Source organism: Protopterus annectens, chromosome 1.part0 (genome assembly GCF_019279795.1).
Source record: "Protopterus annectens isolate FY-2018-M chromosome 1.part0, PAN1.0, whole genome shotgun sequence".
In the NCBI taxonomy this organism is placed as follows: Eukaryota; Metazoa; Chordata; order Ceratodontiformes; family Protopteridae; genus Protopterus; species Protopterus annectens.
This window is the reverse complement of record NC_056725.1, coordinates 434,524,826-434,550,011: the sequence shown is the minus strand read 5'-3', so window position 1 is coordinate 434,550,011 and position 25,186 is coordinate 434,524,826. Positions and strand designations below refer to the sequence as shown.

Sequence of the window (25,186 nt, the reverse complement as noted above, 5' to 3'; positions counted from 1 at the left end):
TAACTGCATTACTACTACATTTTGTTTACCAGGAGGATCATCTTGGTCAGCAAATAAACATATATATTAATAAATGAATAAACAGGTTAACAGACTGCTAATGACCGTATCATGGTTTACTGCTGATGTACAATGTCATTGTTTTAGAAATGGGTTCCTTACCTTTCTATGCACTGACCCAGTTTAGGAGAGGCTTTACAATGCACTTTATCATGCACATGAGTTTGACAGCATGTTTAATGTACACAGCAGTGCGTCAGTTTTTCCCAGTGAAAGAATGACATCAGGATATACGTGAAATGTGAAGGCTATAGAGTTGCAAAGATTTTGAAGAAATTAAAATAGATGAAGGTGGTCGATTTAATTTTTTTAAAAAGTCTATTCTGGAGAGGGTCAAACATCTATGAAAAGTTTAGCAAACTGATTTTACTACTTAATGCTAAAAATGTCAGATATTCCGTTTTGTTTTCGGTAATCTTATTGATTTGCAGTTCCATGTGGATACTAAACATGTTAGTGTGTGATATCAGGTTTTGCCTCCATAATAGGAAGCAGGACGATAACATGACCTTTTCATTGTGTATTAAACAGAAAACAGAAAAATAAGTTGCATTCTTCATCAGCTATGAATGCTTGGCATCAATATGAAAGTTAATATGCAACACATACCATTATAATTACATGTTATTTCTCACAGACCAGTAGTTTAGTATGCAACCCAGAATGAATAATTGGTCTCAGTATTATACCAAATATTTTCCTGGAGATATTTTTTTTTTTGGAAATGTGAGTTTATTAAAGCTAGTAATTAAAACTGTATTTATGTTGAGGAAAATATTTATTTTTAGTTGATATTATTTAAAGCATGTTGTGTATTGTCATGGAAGTGATTAATTATAGAGATGAAATTCAATGAGAGTTATCACTGTTCAGAATTGTAGCTCTAGTCATAAAAATTAAAATTAATTTGCCTCACATAATTAAGGGGAACATATATAGCTTCATAAACTATGTTTCTGTTACAGCTGATTAACAGCTCTGTTTCAGTGCTGCAAGTAATGCTGACAGATTTACTTTATACCCGGTCTATATGTTTAATGGTACAATTGCAAATTTTATTGTTAAGCTATAATTAGAGACTTTTCTGAAGTCTAGAGTCACCTCTGGTTTATATGGTATTGACACCTCTGTTACCTTCACACACAGAATTTGAGTGCTTTGTTTGAAACTCTAAATGCCATAACCAGCTCCACTGGCATACAGAGAAAAAACTGCGACTATGGTCCAGGGGACCAGAGTCCATTACCTGATGGAGCTGACAGAGGAGGGAGTAAGTGGGTGAGCATGTCTGGTTTGACTTTCTTTGGGAGAGTGAGGTGTCTCTGGGTCATGACTTTATGTGGCACATTATGGGATTACTATTAACCTACTCATTCCCTGTCATCCTGTTCTCGACACAGAGGTGTTGAATGGGCTCATTAGACATCCCAGAAAGGAACAATTGGATTCTTAGTCTCTTAGCTATCCTTGGGATCCTGGCGCCTGTCCCCCAATGGAATGAATGGGACAGCTGAGTAAATATAGTGGCACCTTCAGGCAGGTCTGCTGAAGAAGCAAAAAAAAAGTATTGGTGTCATCCATGTCAAAATTTCATAGCTGTACCAATAAAAAGGCTTTAAATCCACATTGATAAGTAAAGTGAAAAGGGTCAGCTTTGTTTGCTTCCTGTCTTGATTTGTACCAGATCTGGTATGTAGTTTTGTTAATACATATAATCTAGTACAAGGGCAGTTATAAAAAGAAGGAGAGTATTGCCTTAGTAAGTAGTGGAAAAACATCTCAGTTTCTCTAAAATCTTAAAAAGGTATATGAAATCCATTTCCAGCTCTGAATGCATACCAAGTAAAACAGCATGTTACAATTTGTTTTTTGAGTTGGTGATTTTGTATGATCTATTCTAAATATGGACTTGTTTGCTGTGAAAAATCCTGGCTAGAGACAAATTATGATGTATGCAGAAGTATATATTATTATTATCACAAAAGTTGTTGTAAAAATGTTAGTATCTAAACTAATAAGTAAAAGTGGTATAATATTTACAGGGAATGATACACCAGAGGATGGTTTCTTTGCAAGACTATCATTACACTGGGCAGTTATGGTATTAATTGCATATGCCATTATTAAAGATGGGGTGAAGTGCAAAAGCTTGCCATTGAGTGTTGGTCTTTGAACACTATTAGCATCTTGTTTAACTTCTATCTGAGACAACATCTGGGTCATGCTAGAATAACTGAATCTTGGAACTTCATCACAGAATTTATTGAGATTTATATGTTTGAAATCCTAGTATTCTAATATATTGGCATCTACAGAGTTAGAGGTTCTAATAGTAAAGATCACTTTAACTAAGGAAGGAGGGACCGGGGAAATTGTACAAGGAGAAACTATACTTCTAAGGATCAGGCCAAGCGTGTTTTGCTCTCTGGTAGGTTTGGTAACAATCTGTTGCTCAGAGCTTTTGTTCATGAAATCTAAGAACTTTTTTGGCATGTCCTACATTTGAGGTGTAACTGCTCCAGTTTATTAATTTGTAGTTAAAGTCTCCAAAATAATGGCATTTTTGTTTTTAGTGAGTTCAGCAATTACATCTAGGAATTTTATGTGAATTTGGATTGATACAGATGGTGTCCTGTAACATGATATAAACTATTAATTTGTATAATGTGTGATTTGAGCACAATAGGCTTTTTGTTTGTGGGTACCTGCAGATCTGACAAAAGGTGATATGGTACATAACAAATGTAGGGATGTCAACACAGTTTCCATTTGGTCTAAAAGTATGGTAGGCACACAACCCAGGTATAGAGGGAGTGCTTATTGAACTTTTAAATCAATTTTCAGTAATTGTACAGATGTGGATACACTTCACATCTGTGTCATTTCACTCTCCAGTCCTTCTCCATTGTGTCATTGCATGCACGCACAGACACATACATGTACATGTACAAATCTGAAGACTGAAGTCTCCAAGCAAAAGAATGACATTGTCTAATTTTGATCTGTCCTTCAGAATGTCAAGACTGGCATAGCCCAGCTCCATAACATCTTCATCAGAAATGTTACATGTATGTGGTGATACATACAATATGATATATACATGAAACATACATGATGTATGCAATGTGATATATACAACATGATACATACAACATGATATATACAGTGTGATATATACATGACACATACAACATGATGTATACAACATGATATATACAACATGATGATTGTTGCTGAACTTGAGTCACAGGGTTATTAAATGCTTGCTGATATCAGTGTTAAACTCAATAACCTGGCCATGGTGCTTGGCAATAAAAAGAAAAGGTAGCAACTATATATCTGTGTTCAGCAGAAGGATGTGCAACTTTTGCTCTTACATCTAAATGATCTTTGTCTGCCAGCTGCTTTAGTCAAATTTGACTTAATGGCAAACATATTGACAGAATATCACCACATTAAAGCATTGACTGGTTAGTATACAACAGTGTGCAAGTTACTGATAATGCTTCAAAGTTTACAATAGCACAGAAGAGGTCATGTGACTGGTCTTCCCCAAGTCCACTAAATAACAGCACACTGGATTATCATGCTCCCATGATGCCTCAAACAATTCTTCAAAACTAAAGAGCCAGCTCTTTGATACCATTCCTAGATGCAATCTGCATTTTACTTCCAAAGTCCAGCATAACTGAACTTGTACTTCCAAGGAGGCTGAGTGGTTTGAACCTTCTACAGATGGAACAAGCTATCTTGTTCCTCTTCTTAACAATGGGGAACACCACCCCAGTATACCAGAACGTAGGTACTGTTCCCACCTCCATGCAAAATTGAAGAAGTGTAATATCCATTCTCTGATATCTCTGCCAGTGCCCTCAATGTCTTCTTCCAGATCTCATCCAAACTTAGAGTGTTACCAGTAAGAATACCTTTCACTTCTTCACCTTCACTTTAATGTGTATGAAATGGGATACGGGGATAATTTGAATGTTCCTTTTTCTACCTTGCAATTTTCTCTTAGGTCTTAAAGTTTACTAACTCTGTGTATCATAACTGAAAATGGTACTTATGTATTACTGCAACCACATTTCGCAGGTGGCATACTGTATAACGTTTTCTGCCAAACTATGAGTGTTACTAAAAGAAGGGTGGTGTAAGCTAATGGGTCACATTATTTGGCACATACAAGGAGGAATAATGGCAGGTAGTAGACACATGACTGCTGCTTTGCAGTCAGGAGTCATCAAACTCCCAACGTTCTGAACAACAAGAAAGCGCCTTTCAAACGCTGTTAAATTTAGTTCCTATTTATTTATTTTTCTACATAGGGGAATCATTCACCATCTACAGCAGCGCCTGTTGTTCCTGCTGTAAGGGCCATTTCTGAGTACACAACTTTAGAGATACACTAGTATGTGTGTGAAGCAGGATAATGTTTACCACCCCTGCCCCACACGTACCGCTATAGAGAAAGGCTGTGCTGTGTTAGTTACTAGTATTTATTTGCATTATTGCAACTGTGGTGGGGTCAGTGTTTGGCAAACTTCATTTCCTCTATGAACTTTAGTTCCTATTCTGACTACTAATCATTTAACAAAATGTTCCCCAGAAGGGAGGATGGCACAATGGTTAAGGTGTTTACCTGGCAAACACAAGGTGCAGAGTTTGATTCTCACGTGGGATAATTGGCTAGGCTTAAAATGGCCCACAAGGGACAATTAGCCTAGTACTAACCTATGAACCTATAATAAAATAAGAGTCATTCTTCACCACACTGAGAAGCAGCAGGCATCGTGATTGCATTATTCATGACCTGACATCGGTAAAGGAAGCTACCCCAAACGGGAATTTGCCCTTTATTTCTCTTCCTAACCCATTAACAATATCAGTGGGTAGTACTTAACTCTTTACACAACCATTTTAAAGTTAAGAGACATAGTTTGAGTCACACAATTGAATTATTGCAGTTGCAAATCTGGTTGCGATAATACGTAAGTACCCTGAAAAGAATTCTAACCACATTCTCGTGTGGTGTTCATTGGTTTACCAGATTATATTTGAAATCTCCTGACAGTGTTTCTCTGCATCCTTTTTTCTTTTTTCCATGCTAAAATTTTAACTTCAACAATCACATTTGTAGAATTTTGGTTCCAGTGTAGCAATGTGAGAAGCCCAAAGCAAATACTCCAGGACTCTTAAATTTTAAAACACAAACAAAATGTCAGAAATGTTAGTTTTCACTGACCTTGTCCTTATCACAATCACAAATCTGTTATATGCTACCCCAAAAAAATGTTCAGTTGGAGCTGAGGTAAATTAAAACTCATTCTGCTCAGCCATGACCTGTAAGCCTAGCAGCATCAGTATGGCAGCTCAGTCCCTTTAGCTGATGACAATACATGGGAAGCAACAACCCGACCACTTCCAGACACCTTGTCCTCTGAGATCAAAAATCCTATTAACTGTGCAATTCTTGGCCTGCCCATACATTGCATGTAAACTGTAAGAGACCTATACCAACAATGGTTCATTTATAAATATAACCAAGATTAGAAAAGTACATGAAACACTCCTAATGATAGAAATAAAGGTCCTGTTATGCTTTATTGAAAAACAAACTTCCCCACAATAGGAAGTTATTGTATTCAGTGCTTATGTTCCACACAGTATTGTTGTCAGCCCACTACAATGTTGATTGGGGATTTTATTGTACAATGCCAGTAGGAAACAACAATAAGCAAACTCCTTAGTGAGATCAAACACCCCACTGGCTTTAGTACCAAATGCATGCAGCATGTTTAAGGATAAAGAAATGCCTTTAATTTTTAGACTTTAATGATCCCACTCAGCCTGGTTTCCTTTGAGTGTCCCACTCTATTTCAGGTTGCAATATTCTTATCTAATAAACATATATAGGCTTTAGCCTTTAGTTAAATGTACTGCCTTAATCTAACCATTACTAAATTTTATAGATAGGACCTTATATTTGCAATGAAGTTTAGTTTCTTCACTAGGTTTTACTCACCTGACACATAGAAGATGCATGAAGAGGTGCCCACATCATTGGAGATGGAACATTCGTAAGTGCCATTGGACTCTTTGGCCATGCTGTTAATCTTTAGCTCTGCAATATTTGGAAGTTCAGTTGGAGGAACACTAAGTAGCTTCCCATTAAATCTCCATGTAGCTGTTGCAATTTTTTCAGGATTCCCTTTAAGCATGGTGCATTTTAGTGACACACTGCGGCCAAGACCCAGGCGGATATCTTGGAATGCTGGATCCACCAAAGGGGGAACTGAAACAAAAAAATGTTTTTACATTTAGTACATGAACTGTTAAACATGAATTGCAATATCTTTCTTAATACCAAAAAAAAACATACTTTTCTATGACATGCAAAGCTCCCTCTCCCATGCACAGATGAGCAAAATTATATAATCAGATCTGAGACCTCCACAAGTCAAAGAAAAAGTGAAAACTCTGAGCTGATGTGGTTTAGCCCAGTCATTGGTGAAGCTGGTTATGGGAGAGAGATTGAATGTCTGATGATGGCTCTCATTTCATGAGGAAAAGTGTGGGTTTTACCACTTGTGGGAACTCTTAACACAGGCTGAGGTCCAGGAATGAGGCACCGCAGATGCCCATCAGTCCTAGACACAAGAACAGAACTGGACACACAGAGAGCATCGTTATGCAATCAGTGATACAGGTTCATACTCCTCTGAAGGAAAAAAGTATCCTTCCCTGATGACTATATATCATCTCATTCATAGCCCTTAACTCTTTACTTCCCTGAAAGAGTGAGATGCCTTTATAGGTAAAACAAGATGGAGGGTCAATGGTGTGGGTAAAGACACTCACACAAAATTAAAAATAAAAGCAAGTAAAACAACAGCAATGTACATAATATCAGTGCTGTTAAGTTCTTGAAATCATTTAATTGTTTTCATTTATATTAACAGTTCTTGTCATATTCAAAATTAATTTACAAATTAAAAACGTAGTTGTCAGTAACGATTTTTTCCATTCATAGCTGTGTATGTAGATCAGCAAAGATAGCTTTACAATTACTATTCCTTTTTAGTAAGCAATGTGAATAATTGCACAACAGAAATTATGAGGTGATGGCACACTACTGTTAATTTTGAATAAAATATTTATAAAATGGTGATATGTTGTTTACATTTAAACCATGTACATTGTTTATAAATAAACAAAAAATAGAACAATACATTCTTCTTTTTAACAAGCATTATGTGCTGCGTTGTCGCCTCACAGCAAGAGGTTCTCCTATTTGATTCTCAGCTGGAGCGCCTTCTTTGTGGAGTCTGCATGTCCTCCCCATAGTCGTAACGCTTAAAGATATGCAGATATGTGCGTATGTGAATGGATGTGCCTTCTTTGAAGGTTGGGCATCAGGCTAGCAACTTGGCACCATAAAAATCCACTGTCAATCATTAGCGGACCGGAGTTCTGCTGTGGCGACCCCTAACCGGGAAAAGCCGAAAGACTCCCATGAAGTTACTTTGAAAATAATATAATGCACAAGAAGTTGAGGTCATAAAATCATCTACAAAATAAATGCTGTTTTATTATGAAATGTTCTATACTTTTCCCCAAATTAAAAATATAGTTGCTATGATTTTAAATGAAAAGTGTAATCAGCACTTAAACAATTGCTGACAACAATTGTATACAAGTCAGAAATTACTGAGCACACAAACTGTGCAGTGTTCCATTCAGAATTTTTAACCATTAAAAATAGTGTATTGTCATAATGTTTCCGACAAATAAAGTGTTTTTCTTGTAGATGTTTGTTTAGCTTTTAGTACAAATGAAATAAACTACATATCCATGTCAGTCATTTGTAGAGCAAGGAATACCATTATTATGCTCAGAAAATGAATAATTTTTATTTGCCTCAGTAAACAAAATTGCCCTGCTCAAACCTGGTGTTGCTCTCACCATGGCAATACATTGTCACAGGAAATAGTTAAGGCTGGTTGCATTCTGGGACTGAAACTTTGGTGGTCTGAATCGTTCAGGACTTCTTTAAGGTGGTTGCTAATGGCACTGATAGAGCCATCTGCCAGTGACTGTCCAGGTGGTCATTTGTATTTAATTTGAAGACATATACAATATATAATAAAAATATAATAATGTAAAAGGAAAGGTACTGTGTCTCTTGGTGTGGGTTTCTCACCAGACGGGTAGGTAACATTTTTCTGCACCATGACAATTGAAATTATATTTTTCATTGCGGAAGAAGAACATTAAGGTTTTCCTTATTTGGGGTGCAACCATTAAGTCAATGCTCCTCCCATTCTTTGAAGGTCACAATTTCTGTCAAAGTAGTGAGGGAAAAAAAGAGAGAAAAATGTTGCATGTTTTAGAAAATGGTAAGGAACAGTTTAATTTTTTGTTCCCATTCATGGCACATAATGGCAGGAAGCAAGTATGGATGTATTTTCTTTGGGTTTCAAATAAAAAAAAAGAAGAAAAAGAAATGTTAAAAAGAAAAGAGAAATGACCTAACCCCCAGGAAACTCTATTATCTAGTTATGCCTGGCTGCATATTTTTAAAACACAATGGCTAGAGGATGAGGTTGCCATCTACAACTGTCACCTGGGGCACAAAGTCTGTTCAATAAACGAAGCATTAACTGACAGAAAATGTACTTCCTCCTCAGCAGTATCACACCAAATCCACAGTATTGGTACTAGAGAGGTTAGAGCTCATGCACACCCACTCTGCACTGTTGCCCTGGTTGCTTTTTAAGACCAGAGCTTCACACACTTTCCAATAACATAAAAAAATATAACTAATAATAATAATATTAATAATATTTTAATTAGCTACAGAATGCTGGTGATATGGATGAATCAAGGTCACAAGAATCATGTTATGCAACCCGCCCACCCTCATGGGCAGTTAGCAAAAGTCACAGTGATGGCAGCAGTTTACTGCCTCTGTACATGGTTTAAAAGCTCCTTTGGGGGGATTCCAATAATAGACAACATATGTAGTAGTCCCAGCATGACTATGAAGTGCTTACAACCTCCAGCCAGTCTTTTTTCTCAAATAAGTAAGACACACCAATGAGTCAATATGCAGTCACAGTCAAACACATGCACAAGTATAAACACATCTACGTTTGCATTTGCATCAAAAGAAGGGGAAGAGGTGCACAAGAGACAGAAAGCAGCTCTGCCTCTTAGAAGACATAGGACATGGACAAGGAGGTGCACCCAGCTGTTATGCTAGGTGGTAGATCAGGTCATAGGTAAAAGGCAGAGCTGTCGGGGGAAGACTGCAGAAATCAGGCAATTTAGGGATCATATCAGTTAATAAATATGTAAGGGAACAGCAGAAAGTGGAAAACCTATCCAGGAAGTGGTAGAAATTGCTCTACCCCCTCCCCCCGAGGTCCAGATCAACAGTCCAGCTGTATATAATAATAATAATAATAATAATAATAATAATAATAATAAATAGTGATGATGACTTAAATCAAATAAATAATAAGATTATAGGAAGTAACAGGATCTTGAGAATTTGCCCCTCCTCAGACATTCAGGGACACAGTCAGGGGGCTTAACTTTCACCATTAATTATATTTACTGATAAAGCCATATGTTTATTTTATTTCATTATACTTTATTTTATTTTCCTGAGGGGTACTTGGAGCTGTTTTCTTTATTCACAGGGTCATTGAGACAACAGACATTGAAATCACATTGGGTCAGGATGGCATCAGAGAGGGCAGAGATATTTAGTGCCACAATATTAGTTAAAATATGTTGAAATTTGGTAAACTTAGATGGTACACCTGTAGCAGACCCCCCCCCCACACGGGTACCAGATGCAGAGCTCCAAGAACTTCAGACTGGGCTTGCAATGTTGAGTTATATGTTTTATCACCAACAACCAGGACTGGGCAAGAAGAGGCAGGTAATGAAGTTGTGGGCACAATAGAAAAACCTACAGAAGAGAAGGTATTAGTAAGCCAGATGCAGAATGAGTACTTAGAGGAATTTACTAAGGTTCTTTGGAGGGGTGGTGACAATATCAGACTTTTACATTTCATACTCAAGAACGTTTTTGCACCTGTAGCAGGGAAAAAGACACAAGGGCTGACCAGCATTCAGTAGAGGGATAATGGCCCCTCTCACAATAGCCTAGATGTAGGTCCTGACACAGCTGGGAAAAAGGGGTGAAAATACTGAGGAATTGAAAAACACTGACATTAGGCTGGAAACGTTTTAAGCACCAGTAGCCATTAATTCACTAAACAGCAGGGCAAGTGTTTTAAATACAGCCAACCCTGCGACTCATAGCACTGCCCATATCCTAAAACAATCAAAGAACAAATTATTCAGGGACATTACATATATGTTTGAGGTAGATGCTGACAGCTTTCAGCATTTTTTGGGACAGCTAAACCTGGATGAATGTAACCTTGGGCAAGAAATCTACAAGTAAGGCAGTTAAAAAAAACTGGGACACCTGGCCATGTAGGTTCTCAATGTTTACAGTCATTAAAAGGGACCTACAACAATCTCTGCCTTTATTAGCATACTTCATGACCATCCAGGAAGTACATCATGTTAATGCAGACATGGTCCAGTTGTGTTACGATCAATGCTTCAGGAAGCTAAAGGCCACAGACAAATCATTAAGGAGGGAAGAATTGTAAAGAACATTTGGATAACTGCTATGTTGGACAGGCCAGTGGGCTCCATTCTGGAGAATATCAACAGTCAACCAAAAGTCAAAGCTTGTTGTGCTTTTAACAGTGGGAAGTGTACTTAGCCTTCATGATATTTGTCACACAGCTACTCACATTGTGGGAAAAAATCAACTCATCAGCAAATGTCAGCAAAAAAGAAAAAAAAAGCAGCCAAAGTTGACCCATGGTTTGGGTAACAATTTTGAAAGTGAATCCATGGCAGGGGGCTACCAACACAAGTAGGGGCTCCTTTCATGCCAACTGGGGTATTGACCCCTCCAGGGGCATCTTCCATGATTAATCTAGCACACTCCCCCCACCGTACTTACTGAGTTAGCTTAGGAATTTTGAAGATTACACTAACATGATCACAGTTGTCTTTCTTTTACAAGGATTCCCATCTGTTTTTTTTTTTTCTATAAAATCTTCATTGCCTTATTCCAACATAATCTAAAAGAACCTAAAGGCCATCCTAGGAGGAAAGGAGGTTGACTGTAGGATTTTAAAAAACTGAAGCTGACAAACGTATAATGGCTGGCCTATTTCACACTCTGCCATAGATGTATTAGAACCTCTCCAATTGGATTGGCTCCTAAGAAGAATGAGGGTGAGATCTGCCCCATCCATCACCTGTCCTTTCCTCTTGGGTTATTTGTGACTGATTTAATCAGTAAAGAGGATACTGATGTTCAATATGCAACCTTGGATGATGTGGCCACAACCATTCAAAGGTTTACTGACCCTTGTCTCAAGAAGTTGGACATAGAATTTCCATTCAGATTATTGTGCATTCAGGAAGAGGACTGGCCCCTGTTGGAACTCCACTTCCAAGGCAGATTGCACTTTGACTAAGCCATGCTAATGGGATGATGTGCAATCTGCTCCTCAGGTTTTGAAACATGTAGCACAACCCTCAAAGAATGCTGACAAAGGAAGACTCCACAGCAAGTAGCAATCCACTATTTAGATGACCTCCTTATTATTAGACAAGGGAAAGGCGGGATTAAAGAAGGAATGGATATTTAGGACACTTTTTGTGGCAGACGACGAGTTTCATCATCAGAGATAGAGTGGCCCAGATGTACCCCATTTTTAGGACTACAGATTGATGTTATTGAGGGCAGCCTACAGATTACCAAGCAGGCAATACACTTCATCACTTGAGGGAATCCAGTGAAAAATTCTCGCACATCAAAAAGCAAGAATCAGACAGATGATGGAACTTCACTGCACCTCACTTTTGCCTGTAGAGTAATCTTACCTGGCAGGACATATATCAGGTCAACAGTAAACATGCTAAAAGGGAGTAGTTTGAAGGGGTTGTGAATCACTAACAGAACCAAAGATGACCTTTATTTGTTGTGGGTATTTCTCAGTTAATACAATGGCATTTCCATTTGGCAGTCTGACGGCATGACTTTGATTCACTACAACTGTACTTGATGCTGCAGCTATAGCATGAGGAGGTGACTAGCAGCATAGTTACTCTTCCTCCCCATGACTCACCTCCTGATAATAACACAGAAAGAGGGACATCAGCTTCCTTGAAGTCATAACAATTTGAGTGGCTACTTACATATGGCAAGGCCATTTCAGGGACAGAAGGGTCATTTTCCACTTGGACAATCAAACAGTAGTAAAGGTTTTAATGAAAAGAACTTCGTGTTTCCCATGGATGCAGCCTATCATGAAATTACTGGTATTACTCAGATTACAGATCAATGTAACATCTTATGACAAACATGTTCCAGGTGAATAGAATGCCATAGTTGACAGGTTGTCATTTTTCCAGGTTTTCCGGTTCCATCAATTAGCACCAGAAGCCACCAGCTTCCGACAAAAGTCTCACACCAGATTTGTTTAATTGGAGAAGAATTACTGTAGCCCTTTTGAATAAGTCTTGGGCCACTAACACCAGAAACACGTATGCAGAATATTCAGCAAAATTTAAGTTTTTTAAGCAGCCCTTGGCATGGAAAAGAGGCAGTGATTACTTGATCTGATCCTTCGGTACAGCTTGCATGGATGCATATTTTAAGACTCATGAAGCTCAGTGCACATCCAAGTGACAAAACTGGGTTGGCCTACCAGAAGTTTGGGATTAACCAGTTTCACAGACCTTGGTTAGTAAATAGATTATTGAAAGGTTGAGGCCACTTGAATGGCAAAGAGAGACACATAAGGCAACCCATTGGGATTATCCTGTTTTCTATTTTGATTATGGGAGTAAAAGTACTGGCAGAACACTTTCACACATTCATGGTATGGTCAGCCTTATTCACTTGTCTTTATGCTGGGAAGACATCACTGCTCCTCATGAAGCTGTTCTGATTTAGTTAATGAAATCTAAAACTGGTCAGGAATTTGTGGATTAACAAGTAAAAACATACAGATCATGCATTTGCACAACATATCTGGTCCACTGGGTGGTAGCGTTACAGCATACCTGTTTTAATTCGTTCCCTCAGGATCTTTTATTCAAATTTCTTAATGACCCCAGTTTCTACAAATGACATGAGCATCATGCTGAAGACGGACCTGACCAGCCAGGGCATCTTACATGAGGGGTTTATCACACATTTGTTTAGTACTGAAAGGGGCACTGACCTATCCTGGAAGGGTCAGTTAACTGAAATACAGAAATGTACAGGCAGGTGGGCATCTAAAGTTTACTTGTCCTGTATCAGATGATCTAGGCAATATTTGTAACTTGTTTACTTCAGGTATAGGGCAACTGTCAGTTAAAGGGCTTGCCACCATTTGCGGAGTGGCATCCAGAACAGCAGTCCGAGCTAATGGGTTAAATCTTAACTTGATACAGCACAATGAGCAGTTTCTTGACATGAGTTCACTGACATATTCTGGCTCCAACTTTTTCCAGTTCTAGAGAGGATGCTTTTTGAAGGACCTTCTAGGAAGTTATTGATCTATACTTGGGCAGGAGTGATTTAGAATAAATTCCTAAATGCATACTAATGACCAAGATTCTGGTTGATATGAGTATGCTTCGGCAGAAATAGGCAGATTTGGTTATCTGTTATTGGCCCTGTATTGTATCACTATCATTCTGGCAGACACCACTTACAGCATCTGTCATTGAGCTTACATGAAGGTTTATCAACTATCGCATTACCAGGGCAGCACTGACTGGGTTCCAATTCATCAAACATCCTGATTTAGCTAAGCATGATCTCGTCTTTTATCACACAAACGGGGTTCAATTGAATGTTTTTTGATCTGGACTTGATCAATATGCAATTATAAATCACTTTGCAATAACTTTTGTAACTTAAGAATTGTAGGGAAAAAAGAAAGAAATATAAGAAAAGACTTAGAAAGCAATAGTCACAGACATATTCATTTATTTTGTCACTACTGTGCTATGTTTTGAGTGTTATAGCTTTTTCTACCTTTCAATTGCTAATTTCACAATTTGTGTTTCTATTTGTACACAAATTTTAGGTTATCAAATGTACAATAATTGCTTTAGTCATGGATTGCCTAACAGCAAGAAAAGGCCGGGACGGAGGAGTATACAGTGTCATGCAGGTGAGTGACTATCTTGCAGCTTCATTCCTCTGTTATCCATCTGCTTTTCCTGCCCCTCATGATAGCAGTAAATAGCTAGGGGAAGTAAATGGACAAATGGAAATGTACAGTTTTACTTCCTAAGGAAGCCAAAGCTGCACTGGGTAAGTCAGCTAGTAGATTTAGAGATGAAGGCCAGCATGGGCAACATGTGTGTCAACCGGCTATGGGGGAAGTCTGAGTGGTGTAAAGTGTGAATAATATTTGGTTGTGAAAGTTATTTTTGGTTATTGTGATTTTGTGATTAATATCTGGTTGTACTTGCAAACTGTGGTTTGTCATTTTTACAGGATCAAATGGGGGACAACAAGCAAAATTGTCCTAGTCGACCCAGGTGTTGTACTCACGATGGCAAATCATCATCATCATAATATTTAATGTGGCTTACATTTGAGGAACATCACTTTGATGTTTGGCTTCCTTCAGGACTCCTAGCCCAACCCTGCCCTTGTCATAAGAACATATTTCCCACCTATTTTATTGGCTGGACATTATGCCAGGTGGGTGACTTCTTTATGGCTTCATTCCCCAGCCCCATTTTTATCCAACATATTTTTCCTGTGCGTCAGGCTAGCAGTACATGGTTAGGGGAGGAAAATGGACAGGTGCAGTTCCTAAGTAAGCTGAGACAGCACTGAGTATGTCAGCTGGTAGATTTGGAGGAGAAGGCCGTCACTGTTGAGGTGTATGCTAACTGGCAATAGGGGATAATTTAGTGTGGTGTAAATTGTCAATGATATTTAGTGTCATAAATAGCTGTGAAACAGTTATTTTTTGGGTATCATGATCTGTTGTTAATAAACTGTCTCACTCATGACTTGTGGGGTCATTTTACATGACTGAATGGGGGCAAATATCCTTATTATAAAAAGCTTTTGAGGTAATGACAACCTTTCTATAGGCTGGTTCATACCTAATGACCTCCTTTATAACAAGTTCAGAGGTGATCTTGAACCCAAAGAAATCACCTCGAAAATAAAATAAAATACTGTCAGAAGAGTGCCAAGTGATGAACCGCAAAATTCACAGATGTTGTAGTAAACCTACTGTTTGTGGTTGCCACCTTATGACCATTTAGAACATTATCATTGGAAGGTATCCCATGTCTTGCTAGTACTTAGACTTGGAAAAGAGTGCAAAAGTGAGTGGTGTGGTTTGATAACTTTCTCATTCTTCTATGAGTTTGTGCAGTCCTGGAGTTAGTACATAAATATCTTGGTGATGAATTGGCTTGCCCCTATGTCGGTGAGTGGGGGGCATACATGGAGGTATATGTGTTTTACAACTTTGGGACTTAGTGGACATACAGGATGTTAGTTAAACTTTGAAGAAGCCCTTTGGGTTTAGAAAACAGTAATGGAAAATACAGCTATTGTTTTAGAAGAGGAGACATACCTAAGTACTCTTATTTCTTATCCCAGCTTTGAAATGGAATGATATGTTATATAGGGTAAGTAAGAACAGAGAGGAAGTAGTATAAAACTGTTAATAACCAAGCCTTTCAGGAATTTAGTCATGTGAATAGTATGCAGTCAAATGCTAGGAGAACACCTGGACATAGGTAAGACTAATGCAAAGGACAGGGTGTGATCTTTCTTTTATGTAACTCATTATTTTCACTTTTATTTCAAACTAGTGAAATATCAAAGACTAAATAATAAATAACTTTCAGGAACAGTTCTACAAATCTGTTTCCTTTCCAAAACACAAGGGAGTCATTTGAAAAGGACAGCAATAATACGATAACGTCACACTTAATTAGGTCTATAAGTACTTCATATTACAATATTATAGACGACTTCAAGAACTGGTTAGGGGGGGGGGGGTTGCACTAGTTTTTTCTTCGGTCTTCAAATCTGGTGTACCAATTTCACCTTCACTGATTTCCCTCATTATAATTCTAATTCCTTTTTCCAGGCCTTGGTAATAACTTTCTTACCTGTCAGCAATAAGTTATTTGATATACTTCCCTTTTGTGTGTCCATATTGATTAAGTGTCATAACCTACTAAGAATAAAGCATGTGTGAGACAGATTGTTTCTGGCACTATTTTATCACAGCTTTTTTGCATACTTTTTAAATTGGAAAATAGTGGGGTAATCTTAAAAGATATGTCTCTAGTCTCCCTGGGCTATACCTCCAATGAGTTGGGGAAGTTAATGAAAGTGTATGTGATATTTTGAAAGAAGTCTAAAAGCATTAAACAGACTTTGCTTCCAAGCATTGATTCCCATGTAAGTTTCAATGCATTTACATACTGAAATCTAGGTCATATAGTGATGTTATATATTTTAGAAATGCTTCTTCTTGCCATATGCAAATGTCACCTTGGATTAATCCACCACTAAATTCAAAGAGGCCATGTTCCTAGTGCAAGATCCTATATCCTTAGTATTCAGATTAACTAACAGAATATAAAATAAGTCTTCTTCCTAGCTTGCTTTAAAATTTCTTTGAAATTCAGTGTGAGTCATCCCACGATCCCTTGGATACAAGTGCTCCCAAAATTTAAGGGGTGAATCTAGCAGTTTGTTGTGTAATTCCATAATGGCAAGGGCTCCTACTTCCATCCATATGAATTGTGAACAAATCTTTGAACCAACTGGATGTGATGGTGTCCATTGCCCGATGTACCAGCATCAGAACATCAGAAACTCCATAGCAATCATCATCAGAATATTAAAAACTTCACAGCAATGCAAAAAATTGACATCTTGTAATAGAATATCCCTCTTCTACTTTCTTATAAAAACATTCACCTCCCCTTTATCTGACCTTTCAGCATGCCAGAAAGCAATTTCAATCTGGCAACATTACTACAAATTTCTTTGTGTGGGAAGGCCAAATGAAGGCAGTATGTGAGTATCATAGGACCCCTTCCAAAACAAAATTAGTTATAAGTCTCTTTATTGCCAAAAAAGCTTTTTTTATGTGTGAGAGTATGCAACACATGCCACACTAGGGTAACACAAACAATGCTACCTGTGACTCACCTGCTCTGGCCCAGCAATCAAGAAGCCTCAGTCCTCACCACTAACACCAGTGAGGGGCGTCTCATATAGGAGGAAAGGATAACAAATACACACAGTAAATTGCAATTTTCCTTAAGAGCACACAGAGATCACAGTCAGTCCAGGGCTGGTTGCTCCCTTGCTCTCCAGGTTCCCAATAGGATTCCCCACTGGCACAGCTATAGGGTCCAGATCTCAGCCTAGTGGGCAAGCTAAAATCTCCAGCACCCTCTCTGTCCAACCAGTGCTTCATGTCCCTGCCCAAGTAGCTGACACACACACCCACACACACTTTGAGAAGAGGTTATACAACCACACAGACACTCCTGGGAAAGGCTGGCACAGGTTCTCCAGCTGTGCCCCTTTTACCCAGACTATACGGTAGAAATCACTGCCAACACCCAGCTAATATTTATCAGCTACCAAAAGGCCCTTAAAATGGTGTCCAATTATTTCTGTGCAATATTATTATTCAGTTGGTAGTATAACCAAACAGTCAAGGCTTATTAGACTGACTTGGTACAGGATCACTATATACATGCAATGTACTCTTAGAGCTTAAATTATATCTACACAAAACTGCCACAGTTGAAAGGTTTTAAAATATTTAATAATAAATAATAAAAACCCAAGACAATACTTGTTACTACACAGTGCTAGTCAAGAGTTCAGAGATCACAGAGAAATACTTAAAATAATTCAGTAGTACAGTTCTGACATCACAGAAAAAACATTTAGTCTAATCTTTCTAGTTTCTAGCTATTTCTATGAGAAAACACAAGTCTAAGATAAACTTACATAGAGAGCAAAGGCAGAGTGCTGATGAGTTGGATGGTCAAGACAAAAATGCTTAATGCTCTCTGATTCTCTCTGGTTTTAAAATCACATTCCTGGTTCACATTACATCATTCTTCACACTTCCCTAGGGTTCCCAGGCTACATTCTTTAGTAAGCTCACACCATGTCAGGAAGCAAAGCCATTAAGGACATTTATGTACGCAATTTCTGGCTATTAACTATGGCCTTAAAACAAAAGCAAAAATTCCTTCATCCAGAGCCGTCCAGAGCAGTGTTTACACGGTTAGTAGAATGCACTGTTGTTACATTTTTTGCAGTTTCACATGTAACAGTCTTTTTTCCATTTAAGACAAGCCTGTGGTTTACATTAATATTTACAGATGACGGAATTATCTACAAAATTCCATCTGGCTAGGCTGGCAGCCTTCACCTATCTTTACCCAATCTTCACACTACCATTTGCATTTTCTGAGAATAATCAAAGCACAATCATTCCATCTCTTGATAAAAGTCTTTTGTCTTTACTAAGATAGTATTATAACTACTGTGGACTGTGCAAGAAAGAGTTGCTCTATTTTTTTCACCTAAATTAAAAAATGTGGTCATCTGCTTGTATAAGTGCTTTAATCCTATGACGTGTTTGGACAGGGAGTAATTGATTTTCACAGTTTCTGTCTTGACCTCGTTGACTTTATAATTTCCAATTCCAAACATACACTAGGCAGGTCTTGCTCAAAAGATGTCGAATAAAGTAATATGTCATCCATATACAGGGGAAATTTTATTTGTTGACTTTGAATAAGATACCAATTAAAAGAAGGTTTCTAATTCTAGATGTTAGTTGATCAATGTACAATGCAAAGTGGAGAAAGATGAAAATCTTTCCTGGTGCCTCCTGTTAGATTTATTACTGGGGATAATTCTGAATATATTTTTATGCTTGTAATTGAATGACAGTATAATAACTTTACTAATTTTACTGTTTTCTCAAGAAGCCATGTCACTTTCATCACAGGAAATGCAGTCTAGGAGATTCTGTCAAAGACCTTCTCTACTTGAAAACTAGTTAGCATCAATGTAGAGGAAGGTCTATTGGTAGTCTCAGTCAGTCAAGATATTTTCATTAAATTTTCAAAAATAGAGCAGTCATGGACAGACCCAGACCAAAATGTATTAACAGAGAAAGAAAAAAAATAGAATGGAGATGGGTCTGTAAGAGTTTACCTTCTTTGAACCCTTGCCTGATTTAGGAATAACTGAGATCATAGTCTGTTTCTGTGAAAAGGAAGCCATGCTTGTAACAAAAAACATATCTAGTTGTACTGGGTTATCAATAAACTTTCTCTTTCCCGAAAGAAAAAAAAATCCAAGGGAATACAGTGCAGACCCAACATTTTTGCTTAACTTGATCTTTCATTTTCAAATTAATTTCTTAGGATGTAAGCCTGTAATGAAGGACATCGTTTTAGGTGTTAGACATAGCAAAATTAAAGAGTTTAAATATCTTATAATCCTAAAGGAGTAATCATGTGGATTTGGAGTTCAATATATACGTTTTGCTAAAAGGTAGCAGATGCCTTTATTATATCCCTAAGGAGTGAAACATATTACACTGATTTGTACTATTTCTTATCAGGTGACAACCTTTCCAACATTTGGTGATATAGTCATAAGGCTAAGTGGTTCTAAAACTTGGAGGAAATCTCAGAGAATGAAAGCTTTAAGTTATTAAAAACAAACTGAGCATTATATGACAAATATTTACTGAGCTTTTCAATTACTTGAGAAACATGTTTACTCAGATCTGGATCTTTTCTCATAATCAGTCCATGAGTGCTTAAGAGGTCTTTTGCAAAGATGAACGAACACATTATATCTAGTATGGTCTGAAATGTCAATCTCTCAAATCCACAAAGCTAACTTCCTGTTGAAACCTTCCTATGTGAAGCATAGTCAACTAAGGGCAGTCCTACAAAATCATCCAAGAGGTTATACAACAACCTATTTCTGCATTGAAAAGATTCCCCCTCGCTCAAGGTCAATTGGTCTTCCAGTACATAACTTAGTGAAATGTGCCTAATTTCCAATGCATACATAAAGAATGAAGTTCAGTTGTTGTGTCTTGTTGTTGTGTCTTTCGGCTTTTCCTGGTTAGGGGTCGCCACAGCAGAACTTCAGCCCGCTAATGATTGGTAGTTGATTTTTACGTGCCAAGTTACCAGCCCTGATGCACAACCTTCAACGAAGGTACACCCATTCACGCATGTCTCCACGCAGAAGATGCTCTAGCTGAGAATCGAACTGGACAGCGTCTTACTGTGAGGTGACAACACTACCAAAGAATGAAGTTCATTAAAGTTAATAATAGGATTTAGATTTTTTTCCATCGCATAGCCCTGCTTAAATCCTAGGATATATTTGAAATCATGGAGAGAAGTATATATACAGAAACTCTGTGAGGTTCAGATGGCTATGGCCACCATTTCCATCTGATTCAGAAATCCTCTAATAAATCTGCTAGGATGAGGAGGATGTAGATCTAGACCTAGTCTGTGTTTCCTTTGTGTAAAAAAAAAAACATTTCAGTCTCCTTCCTGAATAAAGATACCTTCTTTAAAAGGTGTTCATTACCCTAAAATCACAGCCAGTTGTCCTCTAAACATTCACAGGTGAATATAGCAATTTATGAATAAATAAATACTTCAATTTTTTAATTATTTTATTGTAATAAATACCATTTGTAACTTAAAATGTCTAACAACATAAAAACTGACATCCTTCTTGGTTAATAAGGGCTCCCCTCTTCTTTTACCAACTGGATATGAGGCATGACCTCCAAGATCAAAACCTATCTCATGAAGTTTTAAATGTTCTTGAGAATGTAAGTATGTCTTACACAGAAAAATAAATTGTGGCTTGACTTCCCACAATCCATCAAAACCCTTTCTATTTCAGTGGATTAGTCAACCCATTTATATTTCAAGTCTTTAATACATCTCTCATTTATGGGTTGTGGCATAGTAAAACATGTAAGTGCCAAAAATTTATCCCAGTGCCCTGTGGTGCTATATTTCTTTAAACACATTGGTTCATATAACCCCTCAAATGGTCAAATGCAAAAGAGTAATAAAGACTCAAACCAAATACACATAAGAATATATTATTCTTAAAATATACATTAGAATCCACTCAGCTATTTACATAGATCATTCTGATAAAGTTCTTCCAAGGAGAAGGGGTTAATGAGCCTCTTATTCCAAAAATGGGGACCAAGGAAAATCTGAACAACTATTAAGGATGCAGAATTGTAGAAGACATACTGCATTCCAAACCTTCTTCCTGATCTACCTCCTCTATCCATACAGAGTGTTACATCCCCATTGACACTGTTACAGCCAATATCATTATAGCCATATGACTATCTGTTATGTAATTATAAAGCATCACCTCATATATAATAAGAGCAAAGTCTAGGTATACAAATTAGGTAAAACAGTCCTCTATATATTAAAAGAAGAAATCACTTCCTTTGCTGTGGTGCAAAATATCAAAGTTCATAATCATAAAAAGTATGTGGGGAATGTTCAGACAAAAAGGTAGTACACCCACTATCAGTTCCTTCATGAAGATAAGGCCACCCTTGGGAGCAGTCTATCCTTTTTGAAATGTTTAAAGTTGTAGTACAAGTCCCCTCAAGTGAAGTAATAAGATGACTCAGTTCAGTTCTGTAAAGGAAGGGTCAACAAACTAGAGAAAGCCTGATTATGTATTGAATACCACCAAGTAATATATATATATATATATATATATATATATATATATATATATATATATATATATATATATATATTGGTTCCCGGTTGTCTTACTTTGTTCATGTTTAACTTGAAGATTTAATGCTCTTATCTCTGAACAATTTTTTTTTTACCTTCCCTTGTAGGCTGCTACTGAGGAGTTGACCTTTTGCATCTCTTGATAATCAAATCTAAATAAGAATGACCAGATGCTGAGGATGGCTCTGAGAGACTTTCAGTTGAGACCGTCTGTCTGCAGTTACTTGTCAGTGAAGGGATCAATAGCTGACAGACCAAATCTTATGGCAATACCAGCTCAACAAAGGTCCATCTTTCATTTGACCAAGAGCAGTTTCTCATCACAGGGAATCACTTCAATGAAAATTCCTTGCTATATTCAACTTGTAACCCAGAAAAATGCATTATCAGACCTCCCAAAAGCAAAACAACTTAGATCATGATAACTCTGGAAGAAGAAGAACAATGGATAAAGCATGTTGCCATGATTCACCTTAACAGGAAGTCTAAAGTTTGTGGTGAGATTTTATTAGTCAGGAATAATGAGAGAAATTGAAGATGTCTCTGCCAGGTGCCCTGAATGCTAAAAGAAAAAAAAAGGCTACAAATCCTGCCTTTAAAAGTTCCTTAATTCTCCAGTCCAATTATACCATTTTCCTTTGAAAAAATTGCTTTGAATATAGTTAAAATAGTGATCAGGTCCAACAATAGGCTTCATTTCATTCTAGCCATCCTGAAGACAAATTAATAGAGGGGCTAGTTAAAATAAGGTTCCAGACTACCCTGTATTAACAAAAGGATACTGACAAATTCTCCTGATGGAAAAGGCAAGAATAAGCAATACATTCTACTTTTGATGGGCTGTTTCAATGTATCATCTAGCCATTTGGATTTCATGGCATTCCAGAGAATTTTGACCCACTGATGGACACCACCTTGAAGCCTCACTTCCACTATACAGTTGGATATTACATTGAAATAATTAAATACACTAAATACTATGATCTTCAGCAACCCAAAGTGTAGGCTGCACTGAATTCCCTTAGGCAGGCAGGACTTGTAGAAAATGCCTCCAAATGTGTAAATGGGAATGACTGAGGTTAAATATCTGAGGTACATAACAGAAAGGAAAGTCTCTAGGCCTTAAAAGGAAAAAAGTTCAGTTAACAAAAAAGTTGTGTCCCATTTTGCCACTATTACCAGCACCTTGGCAAACCTCATTAATAGCAAAATGCCCATGAAAATAAAATGGACACTAGAGATTGACACTGCATTCAGGCAATTAAAAGAATTATTGTACTCCAAACCAGTGCTATCACCCATTGACTTTATCAGACAAATCACACTGTATGCTGATGCATCTGCTGTGGGCCTAGGTGCTGTCATAATATGCTACCTTAGCAGGAAGATATCCAAAACTGAAACTAAATACTCTGCCATGAAAGGAGCGCATCTAGCCATTTAGTGCCCATTGGGTCAACTAGATATCATTTGTAGGTTGGAGAATTCATCTAAAAAAATGATCATGTTTCCTATCAGAAGCTTTATTAATTAATACAAATAAGGCAATGTAACATTTGTTGCACTAGCGTCAAACTATCACAAGGCAGATGGTCTGTCAAGGACATACATACCACATTTGTTAGTGCACTTGACTGCATCGAGGTCTTGCTTGTATAGTGGTAGTGTTATAGAAAAGATATGTCTAAGTTTATGTGCAAGGTTGGGGTGGCATGCTTAGGATCAGCATGTATTATCCTAAACCAATCCTGCACAGCCCCAAACCCTGACCCTTTAAAAAACTATTTCCAATACATTGCTACCATTCAGACAAACTATGTCCTATAGTACTGGTATATTTTTTATTTTAATATTTATTCAATGTAAATTGATAACAGAAGTACAGTGCTTGTTTTTTTTTCCATAGGATCATAGGAATTTACTAGGCTAGTGGCCCTGAGGCCCTTACAAGCCTAGTCAAAATTTAGCTCAAGTTACAACAAGTCAGCACCCAATCTGTCCAGCTGAGACACAGGTGGAATCCCAGGGGTGCATTTTCTGTTTCCCATCCATTTATCCAGGTTTCACTTAAAAAGGGATAATGAGGTACTCTGCTTGACGTGGAGAGGGAGTCTATTCCACAGAAGGTGGGATCTCTAGGACACAAATCGGGCCAGTCAGCAAGTCTTATTGATGTCACAGACCAAGTTGAGGTTGTGTGTGTGGGTTACTCGAGTGGAGCTTGACTTGCAGATATGCAGCAGTCCCATCAAGGCGGGGTCTGCGATTGCTTTGTATGCCAAACAGAGGTTACCTCTGAGGAGTCTGACTGAGACTGAGTAGAGAGACAGGGTTTTAGCCTATCTGTGTAGGGTAGATGTTTGAGGTCCTGGATTATCCTGGTGAGGAACTTCTGTGGTTTCTCTAGCTGCTGCATCTGCTTTGTCAGGTATATGTTGAAAGGGGCATTGTACTCAATAATGGGTCTTATAAGGGAAGACTACAAGAATGTTATGACCTCCTTGTCCCTGGATGAGTTACCATTCCTAAGGAGGTAGGCCATGTAGAAAGACTTCCATACAATGGAGGCAATATGGTGGTCAAAAGTCAAGTTGCTATCAACCTAGGTGCCCAAGTCCCTCACAACTGATTGCGTGCTTAGGACTTTGTTAGCAATGTATTAATTTGTGGGTACATCACTCTCCCCAAAGGGGATGATGATGGATTTTTTGGCATTAAGCTTGAAGCCATGTTTCAGGCACCAGTCATTTGTTTGGGTGAGACCCTCTTGGATGTTGTCTACATCACTAGGGGAATTGATGACAGTGCCCAGCTTGAAGTCATCTGCAAACTTGGTCAGCCATAGCCCACTAATTTTGGTCTGCAACTCAGAAAAGTATATCCCAAACAACAGAGGCCCCAAGACTGATCCCTGGGGTACACCACTCATTACATGTCTACTGCTTGAAGTAGCTTCCCCTATTTTGACTAGGTGAGTCCTGTCAGTGAGCCAGTTTTATACCCATCTGGTAACATATGGATTGATGCTTAGTTGAGAGAGTTTATCTATTACATCTGAGTGGGGAATAGTATTGAAGGCTTTGGCCAGGTCAAGATAGGCAGTGTGCACCATCTTCCCCTTATCCAATGCTTTGGTGATGGCTCAAAGAAGTCAACCAAGTTTAACAGG

The 25,186-nt window shown here is 37.9% G+C and overlaps 1 protein-coding gene across 1 annotated transcript in view; it reads right to left on the bottom strand.

Annotated features, from left to right (window-relative positions):
• Window positions 1–25,186, bottom strand: part of MDGA1 (MAM domain containing glycosylphosphatidylinositol anchor 1) — a 3,256,518-nt gene that overhangs the window by 1,140,237 nt on the left and 2,091,095 nt on the right. Inside the window, exon 9 of the mRNA XM_044060326.1 lies at window positions 6,083–6,352. Coding sequence (XP_043916261.1) covers window positions 6,083–6,352 — 270 coding nt within the window. The remainder of the gene's footprint in view (window positions 1–6,082; window positions 6,353–25,186) is intronic.